The sequence below is a fragment of the Falco punctatus genome (genome assembly GCF_963210335.1).
Source record: "Falco punctatus genome assembly, chromosome: Z".
Taxonomy (NCBI): domain Eukaryota; kingdom Metazoa; phylum Chordata; class Aves; order Falconiformes; family Falconidae; genus Falco; species Falco punctatus.
In genome coordinates this window covers 45,757,600-45,782,523 of record NC_137586.1, presented here as the reverse complement: position 1 = coordinate 45,782,523, position 24,924 = coordinate 45,757,600, and the positions used below count along the sequence as shown (strand labels likewise).

Genomic DNA, 24,924 nt, shown 5'->3' with positions numbered 1-24,924 from the left:
ATCTCTACAGTGGCTTCTCTTGATTTTCACCAGGACTTGGCTGTGGGTGAGGAAAGTCTGCTTCTTCCATCATTGCTCCTTCTGTATTAAGAAAGAAAATGTCTCCTCTGTGCCCTGTCCACCCAGTTCCCAGCTCCCCCCTCTCCCCTTGGCTGCATTAACTTAGTGTTTTTTTCCTCAGGCCTGGCACTAATTATGTACTTGGAGGGTGACCCTCCGAGGGTACCGCCCCATGAACTGCTGTAATTCAGGTCACCTTCTCCAGGACTCATCTCTGTACTTTGTCTATTTTGTCATCTTCTTTCTTCAGGGTAAGCAGCGTTTCCTTCATCCGTTCTGATCCGTAGTACTGTTTTTTTGCCTTTTCAATTTGTTAGTGTCCTTCCTAGCTGTGGGCCTAATACTGGGTAGAAGCTGGAGGTTGCAGAAACAATTAGTGCACATCTGTGTGATGTCAAACTGCACTGTTCTTACTGTGGCATTTGCAGAATTATCTTTGGCTAAGCCATGGGAAAGCAGGCAAACATGTTTGTTTAGTGGTCCAGGCAGAGTGGTGGTAAATGGGTAAGGGTGGGTAGACTGTGTTTACCCCCAGCTGTGCTTTGATGAGAGGTGCTTGTGCTTGACAAGCAAGTGGCAGAGACTAGATGGACAAAGTAATGGTCTTTCATTTAAGCAAAAGTTGTCCCAAGTCTTTTTGGCTTTCTCTTGTGTTCATGTCCTCTGAAAAGCTACCTTCTCTGAATTGCATTTGGAAAGTCGCGGTTAGTCTTTATGACAGCAGCTTTTCCTGCTGTTTGTACTAGGTTCTTCTTCATGATGTTCTTACCAGACTGCTGGTCTCAGTAGAAGAAGGGTTGCTCTTTGGGGGTCCCTGACAATAGTACTAACTTGCTTTCTTAGCACTCGTGAAGTACTGATGTGCCCAGCCTGGTCAGTTCCCAGCTAATAGGGTTTTCTATGCTTCCCCTCTGCTGTTTAAAAGGTAATTGGAGGTTTCTTGTGTTTGTTTATGATGAACAAAGAGATGCCAGAGACCGGCAGCTATTCCCTCTGTGCCTGTTTTACCCACTTAATGACTCTGTTTCTGCTAATGAAGGGACTGTTGGCCACGTGCATTTCTTCAGTACACCACAAAAATTCATACAGGAAGCTTTTTATTCTAATATATTTCTATTTTAATTTTGCTGTATTTAATTTTTTTCTAAGGAATATAGCTAGAAAATTTAATGTATCAACTGACTAGTATATGCAACGGAGGTTTTAATGAAATAAAATATTTAACACTTTTATAGTAAATTAGACGTGTGTGAGCTTGTGTTTGAGTCTGGTAACACACAGTAATTTGCATTTGTTCGCAATGAGTGGGTTGTGATTATTTGCAGTTCATGGCAGTTCAGGCTATTTTGGGTGAGTGACATTTCTGGATCATAGTTGTATCACATGAAATGTGCTTGTAAGCAGTGTAAAATTAATCTCATTATTTTCTTGCTTTAAGTCAGTATGGTTGGTAAAATGTATGATTTAGGTAGCAACCTTAAGTAGATTTGGCGGTTAAGGGTGAACAGGTGGACAAACTTGATTACACTAAGCACATCACAGATGTGAATTTAAAGTGCTATTTACAGACGTGATATAGTTTCTAACAGTACAGCATATTTAAGTATCCTATTTAATTTTCCTGAAAAAGCTACCACTTATGTCATGGGTTATTCTTATCAAACATGTTTTGTCTTGCATGCAGCGTTACTATTTCACTCAGCAATCCCATATACTGAAGATAAAGATGCTTTTTTCAACCAGAGCCTCCTTTCCTTTTCTACCAGGAATACTTTTCTTCCTATTGTGAATACCACTCGCATGATCGTAATGATAAACTTTGAAATCTTTGTTTAAAAAATAGGGCTGGTTTGAAAACATTATGAATGAGACAGTAACATGGCTTGCTAAAAGAACTCATTCTGTGGTTGATTTGAAATGCTTATAAAGACTGAGTCACCTAGTCCTACAGGCTCTTCTGTTACATTCAGTGAACTTTATAGTGCTGTGTTTGACTACCCAACGGTATTGGCTGGAGGAGTGCTTGAGTGCATCCCGGTACTCAATGCTTGGATCGTTCACAGAGCTGCCTGTAGTCTCTTAATTCAAAACGTATGTCCTAAATGAAAAGGATGATTAGAGCAATGTGAATAGTTCAGCCGCTAATAGCAAATTTCTGGCTGTGTTTTTAAGTTCAGTGGGTTATTTTTCTCTATGCATAGAGAAAGCAAATTTCTAAATTGTTGGTACACAAGTGATTACCCAGTGTGATAAAATAGTGTGTTACTTTGACTTGAAAGATTCCAGTTCTTTCTTTCTTTCTAGAAAAAAAATAATCTGGAAGGTACTTGAGTAAAGATTTGTAAAGGATTTCAAGAGGTTTTCCATGTGTATTTGTGTGTGTGTGTGTGTGTGTGTATGTAGATATGGATGTACACCCATTTGCACTTGCATATGATTGTAGGAAAATTCTAAAACTGATGCAGCTATACTTGTGGATGATTTCTTTCAGGTCTGCTGAATTTTCTAAGGTTTTTAAAAAAGCAGCTTTTTTAATATTTCCTGACTTGCAGGAAAGGACCCTCTTAGGAAATCAGTGTAAAATTCTAACAGACTTTTCTTCATTTGTGTATATGAGAATGGGCAAAAGCCATTCCAGAAATCGCCTGCTTCTGCTAAGTAAGAGTTAGTATAATTGCTTGAAATTTATTTTAGTACTTTTAATCTTTTTAATCATACTTATTAGTTGCTTTATTGGCATTAACGTAGGAAAACAACTTTATTTGTGAAAGTTTCTGTCACCTTAGAAAGCACAGAAGAAACATAAATTATAATCGGCATCTGACCAAACTGATTTCAGCTGTTGTATATTTTGATTTCTGGAGGTATGTCTTTTTCCTATTTCCCTTCCTTCTCCCGGTACATACCTTATGAATTTACAAATATATCTTTGTTTTACTGTTCATCAGATCAACATTTTCACTCTCTTCTCTACTGAAACATCAGTTTTGCTTACTGCCTTAGAAAGTCATCCATCCTCTCAACACTTCTGTCTACTATAGGTCTCTGATCATTTTTACTTTTTTCTCTCATTTACGGGCTTTCTTTAGTCCTTTGTTCACCCACATCATTCCAATGAAATTTTTCACCTTTAAGGCTTCAGTGGTCTCCTCCTGTTCAGAAGCAGTATTACATACAGCCTGTTCAGAAACAGTATTATATACAGTTCTGTAACAGTTTCAGTTCATGTCAGGAGTGTTTTTGAAGCGAATCTTTCCTTGAACCCTGCTTAGTGCATTTTGGTTCACTTTGTGGAGCCGTCTAGGAGTAATCCCAACAGGTAATGGGATTCCACAGGATCAGACTAGGACTAGCTGTTAAGGTTAAAAGCTGCGGGAAATGCAGATTTCAGATCATCAGTGCTGGCTGTCAGTCTGCAGGTGCATTTCTGCTGGTGCACACTACTTCCTACTGCAGATACGGCCTCTGCTGCCTTGACATATGTTGCTTTCCTCGGCTTTGCTGCTTCTTCCCTCACTCCTTCAGTCTTAACTGTTTCCATATCTGGAATTTTGTTCACCCACAACCTGAACCCAGATTCACCCATATTCAGCTTCCATCCAGTCTTGCCTGTTAACAAGTTTTCTAGCTGGGTACTTTTTTATGGTCTTAGGCTCTGACAGAAACTGATTCTTTCTCCACTTCAACTGTCACAGCCTCTTGTGTTGTGTTACTGCCAGGATACTTTCCCTGTGAATTAAGTATCTGTTTACGGTCTTTCCCATTCTGGGTAGAGACTGAATTCTTCCATTTTGAAGCACTCTACACCATTGCATCTGTCTAGATATCCTCATACTAAACTAATTTTTGTTGTAAACCACTTTTCACTGAGAATACCATCTGATCATTCCATCATCTGTCTCTGCAACTGTTCACATGTTATTTCTCGTGTGTGTAGTAGTGTCACAGCTGAAGTGCAGCAGAGTCTGTCTTCGTTTCAGAAAATTCTGAGAAATCCACCTGGAAGAGCTTCCTTCTTCAGTGAATATACTGTATATTGCTTCAGTTGTACAGGAGGTACTGCATATTTTTGTTTAGTAGCTTTTCCACATTGAAAAATGCCATCTGCCTGCACAGTGCTTTTTGTACGTACTAAATGATGGCAGATACTGAAAAAATCATGTTGTTTTTTTTAAGTGTCCTTTTATGTAGCATGTGTTTCTATAACTATGTTAAGGAAAGTCTACATGCACGCCCATGTACGTTAAGATAGCGTTTCTAGCAACTTCACTGGTAATGTGATTTCAGAAGTTGGATCCGTGCTTAAGAACTAACATGTTTCAGTATACTGTAACATTATTTAGACTTATTTTAATGCAACACTTAAGGGAAAAGTTGCCTGTTGCAGCTGTTAGACTTGTAAACAAATGCTTCTGCCTTGGAGCTTGTTTTCTTTGAGAAACTGGTATAAGTTCAGCTGAGGTACAGGAGAAATCCTTGACCTTTCTGAGGTACATGTGCTTACAGGATTAGCTAGTAGTAGCTGCATTTCTATTTGCCTGTTGTACAAGTAGTACTCTCTGTATATTACCCAGCCTCACAGCACTGAATCCCTTTTTTTTTTTTCCATGTGACTAATTTCTGGCTACAAACTCAGTTTCTGCTGTTTAATTACATTTTATTTGCTAATGCCATTTCATGTCTCTGGTTTGTGAGTTTTTCTGGGGCAGAGCATTTTTTCTGATAAGCAAGCAGTGCTAGATTTATACAGTTGCTAGAGAGCAGTATGTGTTCCTGTGCTGCAAGATGCAAAGTATGACTGCATCAAAGTGTTATCGATTTGTTAATAAGTTAAGATTGATTGACTTTATTTGATTGATTAATTGATTTTATAAAATCATTTAATAGAATTAAAATATAGAAGAATAAGAAAAATTTTATAGGAAACTTACAGCTATACAGTAGAAGTAGTTATGAGATCTTTTGTATGTCTTGTACCAAGGCTAGAAGAAGGGCCTGGAACTATTGTTAAAACTTAGGTAATAACTCTAGGGTTGAAAGGTTCCTTTGTACTTAACCAGTCTTCTGTATGCAGAGGTGTATTGAAATGTCAGAATATGAGATTAATGGGAACTGGGGAGAGTCGACTGGAACAGCTTGTAGGTGCCTGCCAAGAAACTGTGAACTTTAGTAAAAGGTAATTCCGGCAGGGGGAGATCGCGACCACCGACTCATATACCACCTACCCAAATCGTACCCCAGACCCATTTCTAGACCTTTCTACGCTTTACTGCGCAGAATCAGATATAGGAGGAGAGTATGTAAATGATTTACGGGAAATGTTATGATTATGCATGAATAACTAATGAATATGTATGAATAAGTTCTATATATGGAATCTGAGTTTGGGACCTGGTGTGCGTTGATCGTGAGAGGACTCGCTCACACACCTGGCCGTCAATAAAGAAGTGTCTGCTTATCTACATCACATTGGTGTCGATAAGTTCTTCATTCCGAGATTTCGGTAACAAAAGCACACAACTTGAAATTTCTTGGAATAACCTTGATACCCAATCCAGGCAATGAATATACCTGCAGAATGGAAAGTGAATTCTGGCATGTGAGGAGCAGCTATTTAATGATATTTTGGGTGCTTTTTAAGTCTCTTTTCTATTACAGGTGTATGCTTGCAAATACAAATGCAAAAGTCACTTACCCCTCCCCAGTGAAAGCACACATGGGCACAAAACATGGAGTTTTTATTACTTAGCTAAACTACTTCAACATGACAAATGGTTTTTTCTTTGATTTTGCTAATTGCACAGGAAGAAAATACTTAACACAGTAATCAAATCAGAGGGAAAATGAAAGGGGTCACCTGTTGCCATGTATGTTTTAGCAGTCTGTTTAGGATATGTTTCAAGCTGGGTGTTTTTTTTCCAGCGTCATCCATTTTGCCTCCCGTTCCCACCTCACAAGAATGTGTGTATGTGTGTAGAAGAGGATGTTAAGCCATTTGTTCAAGCTGGCTTTGCAGTATCATCAAAGAAATTTGAAAGGCAATGCCGACTTTTGGAAGAAAAACATGTCAAAAGCAACAGAAAGCAAAAATGCCACACTTAGACTTTTTGGGGGTGTTTAATTAATACTCATTAGGATTCTTACTTTCAAAAAACCTCTTAAGGAAAAAGGTCATTAATGTAAGAGATTCAAATAATTTTACTAAATGTTAATGGAAAAAAACTCTTTTGTGTGTTAAAGCTTAGTTAATGCAGTTTTAAAGGAAAAGTATTAACTTGAAATTACTGAGTATTGACCTGTTAATGACAGTTTGTTATTAACTGTTGTTATCTTCTGGTTGTGCTGGGGGATGGTGTTTGGTGGCGTTGGAAGATGTGGTTTGCATAAAAGAGGAGTTTTACAGTATTATTTAAAGAGACCTTAGTGTTAGAGGCTATCCAAGAGGGGTCAGGCATGTTGTGATGGAAGACCATTTGGATATTTGTCTTGAGTTGGTCCTTTGTGAATTCTTTTCTGAGTGTTTTTGAGAGTAGAAAGTTTGATACACAGTGCTTCAAGTATGTTGCTTCATTCTGTTCTTAGGATTTTGCTGCTGAAGTTACAGATTTCTTTTTTTTTTTTTTCTTTCTTCCCTTTGTGGTATCTGGATTTAGTTCCTGGATACTGCACTACCAGTGCAAAGGAGCAAGTACAGGACTTCGAATAATGCAAATGTACTGCTGCAGGAAAATTAAAGTATACATGAATTACTGTTTTAATCTTGTCTGCTGACACTGTTTTGTAGACCAGATGATTCGTAGCTTTGCTGATATCTTTCTGGGGTTTTGTGTTTTGATTTACATCCTAAAATCTTAATTAAATAAATAAATAAATCTCCAAGCTGGTCCAGCAGAGTTGCAGTAGGAACATGGAAGAATCTAGACAGAAGTTTTGTCACTGTAGCCTGTAGTTGAACAACTCATGCACTAATTTATACATTTTATATAAAAATACGTATTCCTCTAGGTTTGACCAGTATTTTATATTGTTTATGTTTGTTTTATTGTTGCACACTTGCATACAGTTGTTCTTGATGCCACTCTTTCCCAGCACTTTTTACCTCTGTGATAATGCCTTCTGTAGTAAACAAGTGACTTGAAATTATTAATATCAATCTTAAAAATAATCTTTTTCCTTTTCTGTCCTTTTCCACAAAAATAGATAATATACCTGAGAAAATCCCCAGAAGATGTGTACAGGCTTATATTGGCTGGAAGCATTTCCTATCTTCCTTTCAGGTAAATAACAAGGTGTTAGAATTTTCTGTACCTTGATAATTTGAAGAAGAATGTAGCATTTATCAGTACTAATCTGGGGACAGGGCTTATCTGAAGTTTTAACATGTTCACTGCCTGAACTTTAAGTGCAGACTGCTGAACAGAGGTGTTAGCAGCAGGTACTGAAGTCGGTTGACAGAAGGTGAGGGAGTCACACTGCTTTGTATGCACTCTTCTTGAGCTTTTTGATCTACGTTGCTTCTCACGTGGCGGTCTGGTTTTCTGCCAGTAGCTGGTAGTTAAGTTTACCAAAATATCTGTCATTCATCACAAATGGCTTGTAATACTTCTAGCACTCCATTTTTCCCACTTGTTGAATGTACGCAGCAACCCAAAAATAGTGATTTGTGTATAAAACTTGCTTAGCTAACTTCATATGATGTAGTGTAACTTTAAAGTATCTCTTTTTACCAATGAGGAAATGTGTAAAACCATTGGTTCATGGTTGCTTGCCACTGAGGGATTGTAATCCTAGCTGTTTCAGTCCACAGACTTCTCTTTGTGGTGTAAGTGGTGCTGCTTAATGTTGCAAAGTTGATCCATTGTGCAGAGGAACACCACCTTAACTTCTTCCAAACAAGAGTTTCTAAAAGTTGGACTAAACTAACATTCCGTTGGCTGCCACATTATGCAGAAAAGAATGGCCAAAAAGCTTTTTAGGAGGCATGTTTACTGTCCAAATGCATTGTTATGGGGTGATTAATTCAGTCCTTGCTTGTCTGTGTTTTCTAGCTCTCTTGCCAAGAGATGGTCTTGTGATAATCTGTATTTCTGTTACTTACCCCCACCACCACCTGTTACTTCCCCTCTGCCACCACCTCATCTCCCCTCATCTACCAGGCCAGTCATTTCACTGTAGAAGTTTACCAAATTGGTCAAGCATGACTTTGCACTGGTGAATCTGTGCTGACTATTCCTTCTGATTTTCTTGTCCTTAATGTGTCTGGTAATGGGTTCCAGGGTTAGCTGCACCATCGCCTCTCTGGGGATTTAGCTGATACTGCCTGACCTGTAGTTCCTGGGGATTCCTTCTTGGACCTTCTTGAAGCTGAGGGTGACATTTACTTTCCTCCATGTCTTGGGCATTTCTACCAGTTGCCATGATTGATTAGAGATTATTGAAAGTGGTCTTGCAATGTCATCTGCCAGCTCCCCCAGCACTCACGAGTACATCCTGCCAGGGCCAATGGATCTAGGTATGTCCCATCTGCAGAAGTATTCCTTGACCTGATCCTCTTCTACCAAGTACATCTTTGTTACTCTGGCCTCTCCCCCTGGTTTCTGAGACCTGGGATTCCTGAAGGCTGGTCTTGCTAGTAAAGACTGATGCAAACAAGGCATTCAGCGCCTCAGCCTTCTCCATGTCCTGTGTAACCAGGTCCCCTGTCTCATTGAGCAATGGGCCCACATCTTCCCTAGCCTTCCTTTTGTCATCTGTGTACTTACAGAAGCCCTTTGTGTTTTCTTTGACATCCCTGGCCAGATTCAATTTCATTTGGGCTTTAACTTTCCTAACTTTGTCCCTGTATGCTCAGACAGTGTCTCTATATTCCTCCCAGGTTACCTGTCCCTGTTTCCACCCTCTGAATGCTTCCTTTTTGTGTTTGCGTTAGGCCAGGAGTTCTTCTTCATCCACAGAGGCCTCCTGGCCTTTTTGCCTGCTTCAGATTCATTTGGATTAACTGCTGTTAAGCTTGAAAGGGGTAATCCTTGAATATTAGCCAGCTTTCTTAGGCCTCTCTTCCCTCCAAGGCCTTATCCCATGAGAATCTTCCAAGCAGATCTTTGAAGAAGCCAAAGTCTGCTCTCCTGAAGTCCAGGGTGGTGAGCTTGCTTTTCACCTTCCTCCATACCCTCAGGATCCTGAACTCCACCATCTTATAGTTACTGTATCCAAGGCTGCCTTTGGCTTTCATATGCCCAGCGAGCACCTTCTTGTTGGTGAGTATAAGGTCCAGCAGAGCACTGTTCCACATTGGCTACTGTGTCACTTGGAGAAGGAAGTTGTCATTAGCTCATTGCAGGAACCTTCTGGATTGCTTATGTCCTGCCGTGTTGACCCTCCAACAGGTACAGGAGCAGCTGAAGTTCCCCGTGGGGACCAGGGCCTGCTAATGTGAGGCTGCTCCCATCTGTCTGTAGAGGGCCTGATCCACTTGTTCTTCCTGGTCAGGTGGCCAAACAGACAGACCACTACAACATCAGCTTTACCTGTCCTCTCTTTCATTTGAATAGGGTTCATTTTATTTGTAACATGAATAGGGTTCATGTTATTTGCTTCTCCTGCTTAATTTTTTTACCCCCATCTTTCATGCTGCTTCATTAGGGAGGAAAATGATACAAGTTGTAGAGGCAGCCATCCAGGTTCTTCAGAAGTTCTTCCTCATCTCAGTTGAATTTGAGCGTGATATATTTTTTACTGGTTTTAAACTATAATGATGTTCTGCTGATGAGGGCTGCACAGTCTTCTGCCAAGACATAATACTGTTTGATGTAGATTTGGTTTAAAATTATTTTTTTACTTGACTATAGTGTTCATGTAGAATGCTTACTCTGCAGTCCTTTGGGAATCTAATAATGGTCACATACTAAGAACACGCCATTCTTGGATTAACAGATTTTTTTTAAATTGTAGTTTAAAGGAGGAGTTTTAATGAAAACCAGCTTCTCCTCGTGTTTAAGCATAAACTATTCTATACATCTTAAGGAAGGTCTTTTAATATATCCACACAAATGCGTATCTTGCCAGTCATAGTCAGGAGATGCTGTTCGTGTATACATAGAATGCATGTGTGCATCATCTTTTCTTTCAAATGGAGTTTGGAGAAAAAATTTGCACTGTATTAAAAGTTGATGTTTTTGAAAGTGTACTTCAGAAGAAAATGTTCTAAGAGTGTATTTTAGAGTATGATGTTAATTTAGACATTAACTTTTGCCAGAAGGACTTTGTTTTGTCTGTTCTTTGTTGACATAGTTACTGAAGGATGGCAATTTGAATGTTCATGTCAGAAATAAAACATGTCAGGTTTACCAGAACTGTAACTGGCCTAATCTTGCTCTTGGATCATCTGTTAATATAACATTTTATGTTTTGTTATTATTGTAAGATGCAAGATGGGGAAATTAAATAATCATTTGACATAATCATTTCAGTATAATAGTAATTATCTTGGAACAATTTTTAAAGGTGTTTTAGAGAAATATCTTCAATTGCTTTCACTTGGATTGAAATGGGACAATTTTACCAATTTGATCATATCTTACAGGGATGCTTCCTTTGGTACTTGCAGTTTTCATCTGACATTGCTGGACTGTTTTCATGCAATAAACAAGGTCAGTAAAACCATATTTTTCTAGTTGCAAAAGGTCAGCTAAAATTTGCCTAGCAGAAAAAGAAGGGTTAGGAATCAAGGATCCAGTTAGAGCTGCACAGCAGCAGATTTTCTGATTGTTGGCTAGCTTATTATGTATTATGCATTGCAACAAAACTTCTAGGTACAGCATCCCTAGAAGTTGACCAATAACTTACGTAATCAACTAGTGAAGATTTTAAAGACAGAATTTTGAGTTTTATTTATGTAATCTATCAGGACAGGAGTTCACACCTCTAATCTCTAAGAGTTGTGTGATAGGTTTATTATATGCCCCCTGGTGTTAATTTTAGGCTGAATATAGCCTTTGACAGTGGTTTTGAATTGGTTAGTGTTACTTTTTAGGCATTTGTAGCGTGGGCTAATGTCTGAAGTGTGCTTTAGTAATATGAATAGAACAAATGTTAGAAGGCAGGTGCTTTTTTTTTTTTTTTCTGGTAACTACAAATTATCATGATCCAGTGTTTTATAGCAATACAATTGTGAAGTAATGCGGCATTGAAAGACAGGGGAATTCAAATGCATGCTTTTTTTCATCTGTATGAATAATGAAATGGGGCATCTGCAGCTCTCCACCCTACTACTGTCTTTTTTATTATGGGTATGCCAAAAACTGGAGTTTTTACTGATTAAGGTGGATTCTTGAAAATTTGTGATTTTCAGGTTTTTTGGATGTTTTGACATTGGCTGTTTGTATGCCAAGAGTGGTGAATTGCTATTTCTTTTTAGTACCAGTGAACAGCAAGGAAAACTACAGAAGATTATGCAGGGAAAGAAGAAATTAGAATGTAGTATTATAAGTATCTGGAGATACGGGATTATCTTTGTTTGTGCTTCCTGATTTAGCAAGTGGATAAACTGCCAGTTACCCAAATGTTTACTTGTTATATACAGTATTGAATATAATGGTTGAGGATGATGACGGGACATCGGGGACCACACTAATGTCTGCTTAGGACTGTGTGTCTCCAAGCAATTTAAAATCAGTGAGGATATTAGCATCATAATGAGAGTGAATAGCATTCATGCACAAAAATATTTGCAATCCTTGAATGCATACTTTAGCATGTACTCATAATTTCAATAGGTAATTTTTGCCAGTTCTTTTTCTCATTTTTTATTTTGTACGCCTAGCAGTAATGAAAAGGCTGACTGATTCTGTAGTCTGGAATTTTGTAGTCACTTAGTAAAAACAAAAGAGTGGATTTGCTTGTCCAAATTCACTTATATTGAAATCTACAAATCTGTTTTGAACCAAGACTGAGTTATCTGTATTTTTACAAATATAGGAAGAAATCTCTCTGAAGGAGTAGAAAAGGTATTAAGTGGCTTTCAGTAACCTAAAAGAGTAATAAACTGTCCTCATTGAAAATGTGTTGCCTTGTTAAAAGCTGTATTCTGAATTTTAGGCTTTGCAATATGGTTTGCTGGATTTCAGTGTGTTTGATGTAAATGAATATGAGCATTTTGAAGTAAGTATTCAGTAATTGTTTTGCTGTTACTAATGCTAAGGTGATTGTTTATAAGTGCTTTTTTTTTCTTTTTTTTAATAGTATTAAGTTCCATTTTTGTTTTGTCTCTTTAAACGTTGATTGTTAAATAAAGGTTTGTGGTCAGAGAGAGAATATGAAAATTCAGATTTAAGCATAGTCAGCCTCCAACATGGGAGGGGAAGCAGAAACCAAAATGGAAATAAATACGTTTTTCCGTTATTATTAAAGCCCTGGAAGATGATCAGGGAGTGGGAGTTTGGCCATCTTTTAGAGATCATGCATATTCTTGAGCAGTCTTGATGAGAAACTCAAGGGCATGCAAGTCCAAGCCTGAATTCTGGGGAGCAATTAAATTATGTATCTCTGAACACATGGCGAAAATACAGTACCAGTCTTTGAGGTAAAGACAGAAGCAGGACTGGGAAACTCCAAGCCTGTAAAATTGACTTTGGGGCATGAGAAATGAATGTGACAATGAAGGGCTGCAACTCTTGACTATATGGAGTCTCAGAAATGCACAGCTGCCAGTTGTCTGTAAAGAGAAAATTTAGTGTTCTCAGAATCTAAAAAATCATGACTTAAATTGTGAACAGAGGTAAGGCCAAGGTCATAATTTAGAAACCTATAAAAAATTAAATACTGGAAATTGCCCTTCATCTGAAGGGCATCAGTTCTGTTGTTCTAAAACTCTAGAAAGAGGAGAAGACAGGCAAGAAAAGTGAGTTTGAGAGCTTCTGGCATCCTCCTGATGGAACAGAAAGCAGACAACTAACATAACTTCCTTTGGCAAAAATTGTACATCACTTCTATCTAGCATGTATTTTGAACAATAAGGAAAAGCCTGAAAATACAGGGATAATGATAAACCAAGCATTTTCTCTTGACAGAGAGCAGAAAATGGAGATTTTAACTGGATAATACCAAACAAATTCATTGCCTTCAGTGGACCTCATTCAAGAAGTAAAATTGAAAATGGTATGCTTAAAAAAGGAGGTGGGGGACACAAGCCCACTGCTTTCTTAGTGATTGTTATCAGTAAGAACAAGCTTTAAAAATTGTTCCTCAAACAGTGTGTTTTTTCCTTGGCTCTTTTTCTTTTATAAGAACGCTGGCAGTAAAATTTTAATGCTTGGTTTAATTGTATCTGACCTAGGTGATTATGTTAAAATTCCATTTTCAGTTAGTCTGTTTCTTTATGTTGAACATGAGTTCTATTTTGAAAGTGTTTTCATCTCTTGTTTTTGGGTCTTTGTTCATACGTGCAGTTTGAGCCTTACTCTCTTCTTTTTTTTTCCCCTTCTTTTTTCAAATAGGCTATCCCCACCATGCTCCAGAGGCTTATTTCCCATACTTCAGGAAACATAAGGTCACCACTATAATACGCCTCAACAAAAAACTGTATGATGCCAAGCGATTTACGGATGCTGGATTTGAGCATTTTGACCTCTTCTTTGCTGATGGAAGCACACCTAGTGATACTATAGTTAAAACATTTCTAAATATTTGTGAAAACGCTGAAGGTGTTATAGCCGTTCATTGCAAAGGTATAGTCTAAAAAAAAATTATATTACAGGTGATGCTTGTAGTTACAGTTCCTGAGGTATTTTGCACTATATTGCTGTTATATCTAGTTATTAACATCTATTTGCCAGTCTTCAACTTTTCCGTACAAATTCTATGTTTCTGTTCTGCACTTCATCTTCTAATTTTTTTAAGTTCCAGGGAAATCTTCCCAGCTTTTTGAAGAGTGAGGCTGGGGAAATTAATCTTGCCAATATTATCAGCTCTTTCTGCTAGAAAGTGTTAACACTTTCAAAGGATGCTTTTGAGCAGGAATTTGAAGTCCTGGCAAGGTTTATAGGTCTTTCTGAAAATGTAAGGTTAAATGTACCAAATCATAAACTTTTGAAAAGATCATTGCTGCTTTTTGAGGATATTCCTCATAAAGTATGTGTGTTCTTCCAGAACCGCAGAGGTCTTAATCCTTCAGAAACCCTTTATACCAGCTACACTGGGCATGCTCTGAATATCTGCTCTTCCAGAGTTAGACTGCTGAGGGAAAGAGAGCATGCCCAATGCAGCTGGTATAAAGATAGTTTTCTGTGGTTCTAGAGGAACTATGTTTCCCTTCCCACACCATCTTTAATAGCCTATCAGACATTTATTCCTCACAAACCTTGCCTCACTACTGGTGTACCTGATAATGCTGTGATTGGAGAAAGGCCTTTTCTTAACCCATTTGCCAGGGACCTGCAGAGACTGCATTTGTTGCATGTTTAACAGGATTATAGAGTGAAGTGGTAGAATTGGTAAAACCAGCATATTAACAGTTAGGAAGCGAGTGCATACTCTTGCTCACCACTGAGATGATAAATTCTGGTATATGGCTAAATTGATTATGCCTGAATACTGTATATTAGTGGTACAAGTGCTTTGTTTTCACTCAGATTAAGATGTTCTTTGATATTTACCATACTAACGGTGTATAGACCACCTTATGTTCCTCAGTGTGCTCTTACCCTTGAGAAAGAGGGCAACACTGTAGCCTGTTCTTAAAGCCAGGGCAAGGCATGGAAAGTGCTGTGTGATTGCCTTGGCTATTGGGTTATACTGAAGATTTTACATTGATGTTGATCAGACAGTTGTTAAATGAGAGAAGGTGATGTGTGGTTTTGATATTTACAGCAAGTGACTGAGGAGAGGAGCCACTTACCTAGAGCTGCCCTCCTTTCCTTCTCATGTTTCCCAAGGTAAATAGAACTCTTTGGAGGGCCGTTGCAAAGAAGGTTCCTCATTCTGGAGTACTTCTTGCCTGTGTCAGCTAGTGCCTGGACATGGTCATTACAAAATCTGTCTTTTCCTTGGGAACTAAAGTAAGAGGTTAGTCAGGAGGAATTGGAAGAGCAACTGGTTTCAGTGCAATTCAAAAAGCATGTGAACAATGTGTTAGTAACCTTGTATATGGGGGAAAAAAAATCAAAAGGTAGGTTGCACTTAGCAAGTTTGATCAGTAACATGTTTGCTTAATATTAAACTAGGCCAGTAACTATTTGTCCAAGTAACAATGTCTGTAGCTACAACAGATTCCAGATGAAGATGGGTATATGAAAGAAGCCATTCTTTTATCTTACACAGCTGGTCTTGGACGAACTGGCACACTTATTGCCTGTTATATTATGAAGCATTATCGGATGACAGCTGCTGAAACTATTGCCTGGATTAGAATTAATAGACCTGGTTCAGTGATTGGACCACAACAACACTTCTTGATGGAGTAAGTAGATTAACTATAAATTATTTCAAAAATAGAGCTAGATGTCTTTTTCTTCTTTATTGTACACTTAATCTTTGGTGTTGATTTATTGTGTTTTGGGCTTTTTTTCCATGTTATGATAGCAAACAGGCAGAACTTTGGACAGAAGGAGATATTTTCCGTGCAAAGTTGAAAGGAAACTGTAAAATTGCTGTAACAAGAATTCTGTCAAGAGTAGATGATATTTCAATTAATGACATGAGAAACAGGAGAACCATCCGAAAGGACATTGAGCTGGTAACCATCCAAATACTGTGCTCTTCAAAAAGTTGTAACTGCTCTTGAGAATCTGAACAAACCTCTGGCTGTGCTAAAACTGTGTTAATCAGATTCTTTTTCTGTTTGCACTTTTTGTATCAGGGGATATGGGGAGGGGAAAAGGTATGAACAGCAAGTATGAGAAAAGAAGTGCAATACACAGGTGAAGTAGGGGTATCCTTATCATACTTTAGTCTTTAATAATTGGGTAGATATTAGAACAAAAGAAGTACTCACAATTTGCAGTCAAAACCACTGTGATTTTACTTTGTTTAGGTTCTTACTTCATGGTCTGTGTTTAAGAGAAGGGCTGAAATATTTTTTTGCTTTTATTAGTTTCTAAGTAATTGCAACTTCTACAACACCTTTTGATGTTGCCTTTTAAAAAAATGGTACTGCTGTTTTACAAAGGCAAGTGAAAGAGGGAAATGGTGTACTTGAGTGAAGATTGTGCTGTACCTAAGCAAAGATTTGATGTTTCCACTGTTCTAAAGGTAGACAACGTTCTGATGCATGTAATTAATGAGACCACTTAATGGTTTACAGCTTTAAAAGCAGCAAATAGGGAACTAGAAAGAACATAATTGTATCTATGCAAGTGAATTTCCTTTGATTTTATCCTAGCAAACTTTCCTGTTGGGATAATTCTAACATTAATATAAGGTTAATTCTTAAATATCTTAAGTGTCTTTATTTTAATCTTTCCCGCCCTCCACTTATCCAGTACAGTGATGAAGATGAAACAAACTGTGTAACACAAGGTGATAAGCTTCGTGCTCTGAAAAGTAGCAGGCAAGCAAAAGCTCCAACTACATCTCCACTAACGTAAGTCAGATTCTGAATATATAAATGCCAGAAATACTTTTTTCTTCTTCTTTATGCGTACTTCCCTTTGCCCCAATAAGTTTGTTGCCAAGGCTACTTTTACTCATTTAAAACAAGCATGAGATTCACTGTTTCTCTGAAGGCTTGGTGAGCACTAAAGAGGCAGGAAAACTTCGTTAAATAACTGCGTTACTAGTTTTCTGTGTTGTCTTGATTCCATTAGTCTGTGCTTTACAAGCTCCCGTAGTATTCCTGAATGCTTTACTTTTAGTTTAATCACAGTCTCTTGTCTTTCCCATGGTAGTATAAAAATGGAAGAATATGACTTCGTGTGGTGGTGTTTGTACACACAGATTTTTAAAGTAAAGTCAGCTACATAAGAAGAGTTGAAAGAAGAATCTTTATCTTACTTTCATTTCCTCTTACTTGAAGAGGAACTTTCCGTAAATCCTGTGGGCTTTGGGACAGTGCCTGGTAGATCTGGAAGACAGAGTAGCACTATCTCAGTAAATAGAAAAAGAGTGCATTTCTGTCAGAAAACCTGGTATGATAGTCTCTTTAGACAAGTATTGAAACACTACCTGTGAAAGGAAGTTCATAGTGGCCTTTGGATCTGATGTAGCTTGTAGCAACTGTAGGTAGAGAAGCTTTTCTGTCTGCCCTTAAATAAACTACAGGAGAATGTAAGACTTGCAAGACATACAGGGATTTCACTTGATTGGTAGGAAAACAATGATGATCCCTGGCTGTCAGATTTTTGCAAATAATGTAGCACTAGTCACAGACTAAAAGCAGCTTGGCTTTTACTGTGCTGTGTTTCTGTAGGGGATCATGCTCCTAGCACCTGGATTTTTTTTTTTTTTTCCTTCTTAAAGACCAAACAGTGTCATCAGACTCCTAGAAAACATGAGAGGTATGTAGCAAGAATGTGCTGAAGGTAAAGGAATATGTCTTTGGAAACCCTCACATACTACTATGTATGAATTATGCTTTTGTTTGAAGAGATTCTCTTTTGTTCATGCTCATCATTTACACAGATTCAGAAAAAGCCTGTACCCAACTGACATTACAAAGACCCCAAAACACATCATCTCAGTTACCTCAGGTAGCACAGTAAAAAAACCAGCTACCTTGCACGTCAGTTGCTAAAGCACATAGTGCTTTAGTTTCCACTTTACAGTACTTTTTTCATAAAAGGTACTTTAAGTTATGTAACAAAAGTTGTGAAAGATCTCATTTATTGTATGTTTCATAGAATAAATGTAGACTGTATGGTTATTATTCAGAGCCATTGTTGTAATATGCAGACAGCCTATCAACTGTTTACTATTATTCCATTCATGAAGCACTCCACAACATGACTGCTCTAATTAAAACTAGTTAGCTTGTACTTCTGTAGAATTAAAATAATTGATTTGGAGCTTATAGTTGCTCTTTATAGTGTGCACTGTGGTACAGAGTTGGAATTTCCTCCCTCCTGTTCCCCCAAGTTATCTGTATGGCTTGCAGCTTGCACTGAAATAATTTGGTGAAAAATAAATATATAACTTCTTATATTTTTTGTGTTACGATTACTAAGCCAAAATACAGCTAGAATATTTAGCTGTCCTACATAAGTCAGAAGTCTTCCCTATTTGAAGAGAGGTCCCTCTTTTTCCGTTAGTTTAGACTGTTAAAAACAATTAATCTTGCAGTGAAATTGATCAATTTATACTGAAGCATACAATAAATCCTCTATGTAGTTCTATTTCACAGAAAAGAAAAAAAAACAAAGCAAAGTAAGAGCACCAGAAGCTGGGACAATTATAGTCTTTGAGAGTTACAGGCATTGCTTACATTTAAGTCACAAGGGATTTGTGTATAATGTTTGTTAGTGTTTATTGAAGTTGGTTGTATAAACTATATGCTTTGATGAGTTGATACTTTGTATATGCTCTAATTAGCAATATTCTGCACCTTTGGCAAAGGGTTATGAATTAGCTTTTGCTGCTTTGAACACAGGAAGGTAATATACCCCATGATCTGGGTGTTTACATGAACTGCTTTTTCCTACAAACTGATAGGGCTCTGATCTAATGTTTTAGTATTAAGATGTATGATTGTGAATTGTGGTGTATGAATACAAGCTGATGAAACTGCATAAGAGATGGCAGCAAGTGGTCAGAGATGTACTGCTCCAGCATGCATTTATTTTCCAAAGAGTGTACAGACAATATTTGGAATACGCTTTGATTTCAGCAACACGTGGATACCTCATTTGGCAAGCTATGGTTGCATGGATTGTTACTGTCATAGACAGTAAGAAAATGCTTGGCAAAAGGTATAGACCAATGTGCTTTTGAAGAACTTGAAACAAGCTAAAATGCACCAATAGCTTTTGCTTTTGAATTTTTTGTTCACCTTTTCCTCCCCCTCCAACCCCTTTTTTTAGATGGCTTCTAGCTATGCTGGTGTCTACACTGTGTAGCATTGTCATCTGGTGGATTGTTTGTGGCTCCCTTCTGCCCAGCCTGCTATTCTGTCTAGATGGTTTAAGAACATAGTAACCATCAGGACCCCCTGAGAGAGAGCCACTGTGTAAGTGTCCCATTCCATTTCTCTACAATAGCTCACACTTTCTGTCTAGTATGTCTCATAAATGCATGTTTTCATATCATGTTTCTTAACTGGCTTTGTTGCAAGATTAATTTCACTGCTCTGGCTTTGTTGTATTTCTGTATATATTATTTAGAGTAACTGAGTGAGTTTTATGGCTGGCTTGCAAACAAAAAGGTGCAGAGCTTTTATAAACGGGATAGTTCATAATTTTGAAGCTTTTCTTCTCTGCATGCTCCTGCAAATAAGCAAAACTATATGAGCAAAACTATATTTGTAAAAAGGAAAAAGTACTGCTTTAAAACAGGGTCCTGTCCTTTGCGTATATCAGATGAAGATGTTGTCTCCAGTTTTACTTTGAAATCCATGAACTTGCAAAGAAGCTTAGTTTCCTAAAAAAAAATCCTACCAAAAAAAAAAAGGGATGGTTTTACTCACATGATATGCCAGGGATTAGAGTTTGTTATAAATGTCAGTAGGTCTTTGTTTTTACTAGGAGATTATAGGATTGTGTGCCATGAGAGGCAGTAAAATGGGATTTCTTTTTTCCTGTTTAATCTAACAGAAGGTGAGGCAAGTTGCAGTATTAGGTCAAGGCTCACTTGTTTACCCAGGCAATCTGTTTTCATCTTCTTTTGTGCCCAATTAGTTTTTACAGAGCTTTATAAGACCAGTTAAATCCCTTCTTTCTGTTACTTGGATTCATGAGCTGAGTAAAGCATTAAAAACATACTAGTTCCTTGAGTACAGTTTTCATTCTTTTTCCACCCTGCTGCAGTGATTGCGGTGCCTTTCTTGCCCTTAGAAGGTGGATTCTTTTCATCAAATCACAGCTTCCATCTTTTGGCCAAACAAAACCTCAGCAGCACGCAGAACTGCCAGGAAACCCAAACAAGAGCTTTCTGCTTGCTACTGTGTCTGCCTAGAGCTGCTCCATCACCACCACCCTCAAAGTGAAATGGTTTCTTTGAGTGAACGCTTGAAACTTTGGTGCTCTCAGAGAAAAAGTAGGTCAGAAAAAGTGTTTTACCCCAGAGTATGAGGTAAGAAAATGCATTCTTTCCTGGCAGAGCATTAAGGTGAAGAGTTTTTATCCTTCTTACTTTTGGCCTGGCAACTTTCTGTCCAGATTTTTAAAAAGCATTGGACTCTTTCTGCTAAACCAAATGACTTAATACCTAAGAATGAGAACTGGAGGACTTGTGGACAACTTAGTTACACTAAGTAACTCAGCATTAGCTGAGGTCATATTAATCTGGTTTTTTTGGAGAAAAACAAAACCCAAAATTTACTATAGCTTTAGCGATTTTTTTATTGGTACCTGACTTTGTCAAAGAACATACTTAAATGAAAGGATTGTTTTCAGGGTTTTATGAGTGTAGCAGTATTGTCTCAGTGTTTTCTAAAAGTCAGATTTCAGATTTCTAAACACAGACTAAAAAGCTAAACTTAAAACAAGGGTTTAAAAAAATAAAACAATCTGTCCTTTGTGTTCCTGTACTGTAAGATCAATTTCACTTAACTATAATCCTTTCTTTCTCTTACAGTTTTTGTGTTCTGTCTAAAAATTCCCTTGCTAGAGGGAAAGAGAAAAGACTGTTTGATGTTGCTAAATGTGTCATGATGTAAGCAATTGGGTTACTGGTGCTGCTGCCTCATATCCAAGATTGAAAATCACACAATGTTGGTTTGTGTCTGGATGAGAAAATGCTTAAGCTTTTCTTAAAAGCTAGGCTAACATTGTCTCTGTTACGCAGCTAGTGTCCCTTGTGTTTTAAGAGATCAAATTATCATTCAGGATTGTGAATCTCTCTGGGTTAGTCCGGCAGTCCTGTTGGCTGCAGCCCTGTATACTAAAGAGTATCTGTCACTTGTTGCACATCAATGACTTGGAGCAGTGGTAGAGGTCTTCGGCTTTTTTCCTAAAAATCATGAGATGATGAAGGAGAATGCAATATTGCATTTGACAGACTTCATAAAGCAGGTAACCATAGCAAAAATAAAATGCCCATTGCAGGGCAGAGAAGATACGCTCCTGCAGCCTCTCTTTCCCTCATTCCTCTGCAGGGCACTGTAATAATTTTTCTTTTAAAAAAGCTTATTGAGTAGATTGATTTATCTGCAAGACTTACTACCTTGCTGGCATTTCAGGTATGGTGGATTTTATCTTGGGTTGTGGGGTGTTTGGGCTTTTGTGTATTGGTGGTGTACCTGTCCTCCCACCCTGCTCTGAGGTAAATGGTGAAAAAAAGTTGTGAACTACTTAAAAGACGGTGCTACTGAACCCAAACACTGTTCCACTTAAGTGGGTTTTGATTTGTTTGAAGGCCAATATACTAGCTTGAATAAAAAAGTAGTGTATAAGCAGCCTGGTGTTTGGGGAGTATATTAAGTTCAGAACTACCAAGTGATGCTTCCATTATGGATTAACTGGAGATGAAAAATTCTTATGATACATGTTTAGTAGTGTGTCTATTACAACATCGCCTGTGTTCAGGAAACATTCTGCTTTTTCTTTTAAAAAAAAAATAAATTGTATTTCATTGAGTTAGAAAACATTTGTGTACACCAGATGCACTTTCTGCTGGTGTTTCTGGAAGTTGTTTGTTGTCATGTACAGCATGACATGCTATTTTACATGAACAGTTACAAAACAGTAAAGGGGGTGTCCTGAGGATCCTACCCTTCCCTAATATAGTTTGGGATTTTTGGGGCGTCCGAGATATTGGGAGGATTTCCTCTACTGTGGCCTCATCTCCATTATAAAACCTATCTGTTGAACCTGCTATCAAGTGAGGCTGTAAGTCTAATTGTGTTAAATCAAAATTCTATAAATTTGTTTCTTTTCTGACCTTAAACATGTATGCAGTAGCATTGTAATGAAAGCTCTGATAGTACTGTTACTGCTCCTAAGCTGACAATTGTCAGGCCCAAAGACAGCTCTGAATATTGTCACACCGTGTCAGATGATAGTGTAAATGAGACCTCATCTGTTTTCCTTGGGTGCTATCAGCCTTGGAAGTCTAGAATTGTAGTCTGATTTAAACATGTCTGATCATGCAGCAAATGTTTTGTTCACAGGGATTTCAATTAATCTTTACTCTTGGGTAGCCATGTGAAGTTGTGGATTGCTGAGATGTAAAAATGACATATCGACTGAAGAGCAGATGATGTTAAAGGTTCTACCATGCTCACAGCTGGCTCTGAGGTGATCCCATAAGCCAGCTCCTTCTCTCCCTACCCTTTGGTAAATACAGCAATCTTTAAGAGGATGATGTTGTGGTTGGTTTGGGTTTAAGGTGCAGTTATATATGGTGACATGATAAGTCATGTTCCCATTTAGAACCTCTTTTCTTTCTTGATGCTGAACAGATTAAATTATGTGGGAAGTAAGGACATACCTATGAAATGCTGAAAGGATGAATATTTTAGTGTTTGTGCGAGGTAGTGTCTTAACACTTCATAAAGTTCCAGTTCATATCTAATAAGTATATGGGTTTAAGCCTTGTATACAGACTTGTTTTCTGAACTTCTGGTGTCTGGAAAGAATGGACATCTATAAGAGAAATATTATATCACATTCCAATAACTTTTGCTTTCTTTTATGTGTACATTACATGCATTTTTATACAGAGAGATGCTGTATACAAATATTTAAGGAGACTACATTTTTTTTCCATATTTTTGTCTGCCTGAGCTCTAATAAAAGTGGTATATGCCATGATTTGGTCACGCTTATATTTCAGTGACTAAATGTTAGGAGGTTAAGCCAGCGTTGTACCTTTCTGTTCAGTCCTGAAAGTTGCTAGTGGCACAGATGAAAGGTACAATATAAGTCTTTTTTCACCACTAGTATAATTTTTAAAGCTAGTTGAAAGCACAGTTGAAAAGCTAGTTGAAAGCCCAAATTTGTTGACGTTGTATGACAACTGTGGCACTGAAAAGAGAATTTTAATATTAGAACTTGTTAGAACTGGTTTACAAGCACAATAGAAATTATAAAGTGAACTTCCAGGATTTGAACCTTTTAACTTTGGGCATGCAAGGAGGATAGATTGTTAGGAGAGTTTCTGTTGTCTACAGAGGCATGATATGACATGAAGGTACCTGGGTTTTGTTTTCAGCTTCGCAAATAACTGATTCCTCTGACTTTGAATGTGTTGTGTTTACAATAGAATTTGCTTTGCAAATTTTGATAGTACTTGCCATTACAATCTTGTCTCGTATCTTAGAGGAAGAGAACACCTGTTCAGTTTGGACTTCTGCAAATCAGATGACAAGATTTTGCAAGTCTGAATTATTGAGAGATTTGTTCAAGTCGAAATTCAAAATACTTTGTGGTTCTGTAGTCATCTGTTTGCTAAACAATCTAGAAGTATGTGGTAAATAAGGTTGCTGATAACTTTTACCGCTGAAAATAATTTATTTCAGATGAAATTGTGTTACCTCCGATGCATATTCTGGTATTAAACCCATATAAAACGGTAAAAGCATAGGGATTTTATTCCATTTCTGGTTTTGGTGAATATGTTACATGAGTATGAAAATAGTCATATTTTCTCCCAAGTATGCCTGTCCACTTTTGCTCCAAAAGTTATGTTTTATGTTCATATCTAGGATTTTTGAAAACAGTTTCTTCAGAGTATTAAGCATCTGGACTGCAGTTTATACAACTTCATGAAGATTTTGATGTCCAATCTAATATAATCTGCTGACACAGATGGACTCAGTGAAGCCACTGAAAATTAGAGTCTAGTAACAGCAAGGGAAAACCCAGTAATAGCTAAGTTAGTCTTGGCTCTGAATCTTTAAAATGATGCATAGTTTTACAGTTGGAGCCTTGCACAGATGGAATAACTAGGAACTAGATGTAGAAAATGATGCACTGAATAGATATCTGTGGACTCCAATGTCTCCATAGTATTACAATTTCACTACAAGTATTCAGGAATACAGAAGATGTGTTTTCCCCATGAACCAGTTGGCTGTGGCTAAAAATAGTTATTTGCATTTCACAGTCTGGGTTTCTTATTGATGTAAGCAACACTAGGATTTATCTGCCTGTTTAAGGAATAGTCAACATATTGCTCTAGAGTCTTCCAGACAAGCAGTTGAGCACAACCAGCATGTAAAGCTGAGTTTTGGGTATGGTGTAGTAACTCCCTGTAAGAGCAAAATGCCAGCATATGCAATGATTTTCTCAGCCTACTATAGGGAGTATCTCCTGGTTAATTGTTGGAGATCAGGCTTGGATCTTCACAAATCGAATTACTTGGCTTTTTTTCTGAATTCCTTTCTGTGTCAGTCTGGAAAATAATGTTTGGCTTTGTGGCATACTCCAGATTTTATCCTTTTTTTTGGTTTTGTTGCAGTAATATACAATACAATTTATTAGCTTTTTGTCTTTCCAAAACCTAACAGGAAATTCAAAGCCATAAATTTAAATTGTTCTTTGAAAGCAAAAAAACCACCTACCAAAACCAAACCCCAACCAAAAAATCAACCAAAAAAAAGCTGCTGTGCTCCTAATAAAAGAACTTGCATTACCATGATTATAACAAGGACTTTGCTTTTCAGAATGATTTGTGAAAAGCCAGCTGGTACGCGTTAGCTCTACATCAACTTTAATACCCTCTTTTCAGTGTTTTCCTAGAAACTTTCAGATTATATAATCTTTCTTTTTTCCTACTCTT

General features: G+C 37.6%; 1 protein-coding gene across 11 annotated transcripts in view; it reads left to right on the top strand.

The window, feature by feature from the left end:
- The window catches only part of CDC14B (cell division cycle 14B), a 63,507-nt gene that overhangs the window by 17,155 nt on the left and 21,428 nt on the right, over positions 1–24,924 (top strand). For 3 of the 11 annotated variants that reach the window (XM_080373225.1, XM_080373224.1, XM_080373227.1), the window contains exons 5-12: positions 7,261–7,337; positions 10,643–10,709; positions 12,157–12,219; positions 13,128–13,215; positions 13,554–13,784; positions 15,376–15,514; positions 15,637–15,790; positions 16,536–16,636. In XM_080373225.1, the coding sequence (XP_080229351.1) occupies positions 7,261–7,337; positions 10,643–10,709; positions 12,157–12,219; positions 13,128–13,215; positions 13,554–13,784; positions 15,376–15,514; positions 15,637–15,790; positions 16,536–16,636 (920 nt within the window). The other 8 variants (XM_080373226.1, XM_080373231.1, XM_080373229.1 and 5 more) reach the window with 7 other exon arrangements.